General features: G+C 56.5%; 1 protein-coding gene across 3 annotated transcripts in view; it reads right to left on the bottom strand.

Annotated features, from left to right (window-relative positions):
• The window catches only part of SENP1 (SUMO specific peptidase 1), a 15,947-nt gene that overhangs the window by 8,716 nt on the left and 4,332 nt on the right, over positions 1-2,899 (bottom strand). For all 3 annotated transcript variants that reach the window (XR_003537502.1, XM_027704871.1, XM_027704870.1), the window contains exons 5-9: positions 2,400-2,503; positions 943-1,196; positions 724-778; positions 486-524; positions 308-392 (exon numbers count right to left, since the gene is read on the bottom strand). Coding sequence is in view for 2 of the 3 variants with exons in the window: in XM_027704871.1 (XP_027560672.1) it covers positions 308-392; positions 486-524; positions 724-778; positions 943-1,196; positions 2,400-2,503 (537 nt within the window). In the remaining variant the exon portion in view is untranslated. The remainder of the gene's footprint in view (positions 1-307; positions 393-485; positions 525-723; positions 779-942; positions 1,197-2,399; positions 2,504-2,899) is intronic.

Raw genomic sequence — 2,899 nt, forward strand, 5'->3', positions numbered from 1 at the left:
GGGTCCTGTGCAGGGCCAGGAGTTGGGACTGGATGATCCAGTGGGATGAGTGGATTTCTGGGGGGTCCTGTGCAGAGCCTGGAGTTGGGATTTTGGGATGAGTGGGATTCTGGGGTGTCCTGTGCAAGGGCAGGAGTTGGACTTTGGTCCCTGTGGGTCCCTTCCCACTCAGGATATTCCTTTTATCCCTTCCCTTCCCTCCTTTTCCCTCCCCTCTGTAACTGGAGCCGTTTTTTGCCATTTTTTCCCCATTTTTTCCCGTTTCCAACTGGATTTTCGCCCTGACATTCCCCCTCCTCCTCCTCACCTGGTTCTGCAGCTGCAAAGCCAAAGCTTTTTTCTCCTCAATTTGCCTCAACCTCTCCCGAGCTCGGGAGTCGTAGACACTGGTCCTGGAAAAAGCACCTTTTTTTAGGGATGGGGTGGAAACATCAACCTTTTCCCTTCTCCCCATAAAACATTGGAGCAGAAAACATGGCACTTACAGCTCTTTGATCCACAGCTCTGCCTGGAAGAAGGGGGGGCTGGGAAGAGGGGGGAAAAAAGGAGAGATTTCAGTGTTTTCCCTGTGGAAAAGCTGAGTCACGGCCGGAAAAGTGGGATTTGGGAGCAGCCACAGCAAAGTGGGGGCTCCTCGTGGAACCCTCAGGGAGCCACTCCCTTCTCCCTAAAAAAAACCCACCCCTTCTCCTTCCTCCAGGCCCCCATTCCCAGGGCTCTCACCTCGGGGCTGGAGTTCTGGGATCCTTCACCTTGAGCAAAATGACGGAGTCGGAGCCTGAAGGGACGGAAAAGTGTCACAGGACCTGGATTTTCCTCCCCATTCCCAACTCCCACCGCTCCCAACTACGGAGGAAAAACGTTTCCACGGGCATTTAAAATGTTAAGCCCCTTGCCAGGTTTTCTGGAGGGGTTAATTTGGGGGTTTGGGTTGATTTTTACCTTCGGGCTGCGTGGTGGATGCTGGTGGAGGCTCATCCCGCTGCTGGGCCGTGGAATTCCTGGACTGGAAGATGCTGGAAGAGGGGTAAGTGGGGGCAAAGCAGGGGGGGGGCTTGGGCAGGGAATGCCCCCGGAGTGGGGGGCTGCTGGGGGGGTGGGAAGGGGCTGGAGCAGCTCTGGGGGCTTCAAAGGGCTTCGAGTCCTCGCTGGGCGTCTCCTTCACCAGGGCTTGGCTGGAATTGGAACACCTGGACCTAAAAAAAATCCAGCAGGAAAATCAGCTCCCGGCAAGAAAGGGAGCTCCTGGCAGGAAAAGGGGGCTCCCGGCAGGAAAAGGAGCTCCTGGCAGGAAAAAGGGGTTCCTGGCAGGACAAGGAGTTCCTGGCAGGAAAAAGGGGCTCCTGGCAGGAAAAAAGGGGCTCCCGGCAGGAAAAAAGGGCTTCCTGGCAGGAAAAAAGCGGCTCCTGGCAGGAAAAAAGCGGCTCCTGGCAGGAAAAAAGCGGCTCCTGGCAGGAAAAATGGGTTCCCGGCAGGGAAAAGGGGCTCCTGGCAGGAAAAAAAGGGGCTCTTGGAAGGAAAAAGGAGCTCCCGGCAGGAAAAGGAACTCCCGGCAGGAAAAGGAACTCCCGGCAGGAAAAAGGGGCTCCCGGCAGGAAAAAAGGGGCTCCCGGCAGGAAAAGGAGTTCTTGGAAGGAAAAGGAGTTCCTGGAAGGAAAAGCAGCTCCCGGCAGGAAAAAGGGGCTCCTGGCAGGAAAAAAGGGGCTCCCGGGAGGAAAAAGGGGTTCCTGGCAGGAAAAAGGGGCTCCCGGCAGGAAAAAGGGGCTCCTGGAAGGAAAAAAGGGATTCCCGGCAGGGAAAAGGAGCTCCCGGCAGGAAAAGGAACTCCCGGCAGGAAAAAGGGGCTCCCGGTAGGAAAAAGGGGCTCCCGGCAGGAAAAGGAGCTCCTGGAAGGAAAAAGAGGTTCTCAGCAGGAAAAAGGGGCCCCTGGCAGGGAAAAGGAGCTCCCGGCAGGAAAAAGGAGTTCCTGGCAGGAAAAAGGGGTTCCCGGCAGGAAAAAGGAGCTCCCGGCAGGAAAAAGGAGCTCCTGGCAGGAAAAAGGAGCTCCTGGCAGGAAAAGGAGCTCCCGGCAGGAAAAAGGAGCTCCCGGCAGGAAAAAGCGGCTCCCGGCAGGAAAAAGGGGCTCCTGGCAGGAAAAAAAGGGGCTTCAGGCAGGAAAAGGGGCTCCCGGCAAGAAAAAGGGATTCCTGGTAGGAAAAAGGGATTCCCGGCAGGAAAAAGGGATTCCTGGCAGGAAAAAGGGATTCCCGGCAGGAAAAAGGGATTCCCGGCAGGAAAAGTAGCTCCCAGCAGGTCCAGGGGGGGCTGTGGGCTGGGAGAAGGGAGTTTTCCATACTCCCAGGGAGATTTCCATACTCCCAGGAAGATTTCCATGCTCCCAGGGAGTTTTCCATACTCACAGGTGGAAGGGGAAGAGCGAGGAGGGTTTGGAGGCGCAGAATTGCTTCCCGGTGACCATCTGGAGCAGCTGCCTGTAGATCTCCCGCTCCTCCTCCCGCACCGTCTGCAGGGACACAACCCCAGCCGTGATTCCCACGGATCCAGCCCGGGAAAGGCCTGGAAAACTCATGGGAAGGGGAGCTGGGAAGCTGCACACTCAGCCAGGAGCCCACAGGAGCTCGGCAAAGGGGCTCTCAGTGGGATTCTGGGGGGTCCTGTGCAAGGGCAGCAGTCGGGATTTTGGGATGAGTGGGATTCTGGGGGGTCCTGTGCAAGGGCAGGAGTTGGACTGGATGATCCTGGTGGGTCCTTTTCCACTCAAGATATTCTGCAATTCCTTTTCTCCCTTCCCCTCTTTCCCTTCCCTTTTTTCCCTTCCTCTTTCCCTTTTTTCCTTCCCTTCCCTTCTTTCTCTTCCTTTTCTCCTTCCCTTCTTTCCCTTTTTTCCTTCCCTTCCCTT

This window comes from Neopelma chrysocephalum, unplaced genomic scaffold, assembly GCF_003984885.1.
Source record: "Neopelma chrysocephalum unplaced genomic scaffold, ASM398488v2 Primary Assembly neopelma1_294, whole genome shotgun sequence".
Lineage (NCBI taxonomy): Eukaryota > Metazoa > Chordata > Aves > Passeriformes > Pipridae > Neopelma > Neopelma chrysocephalum.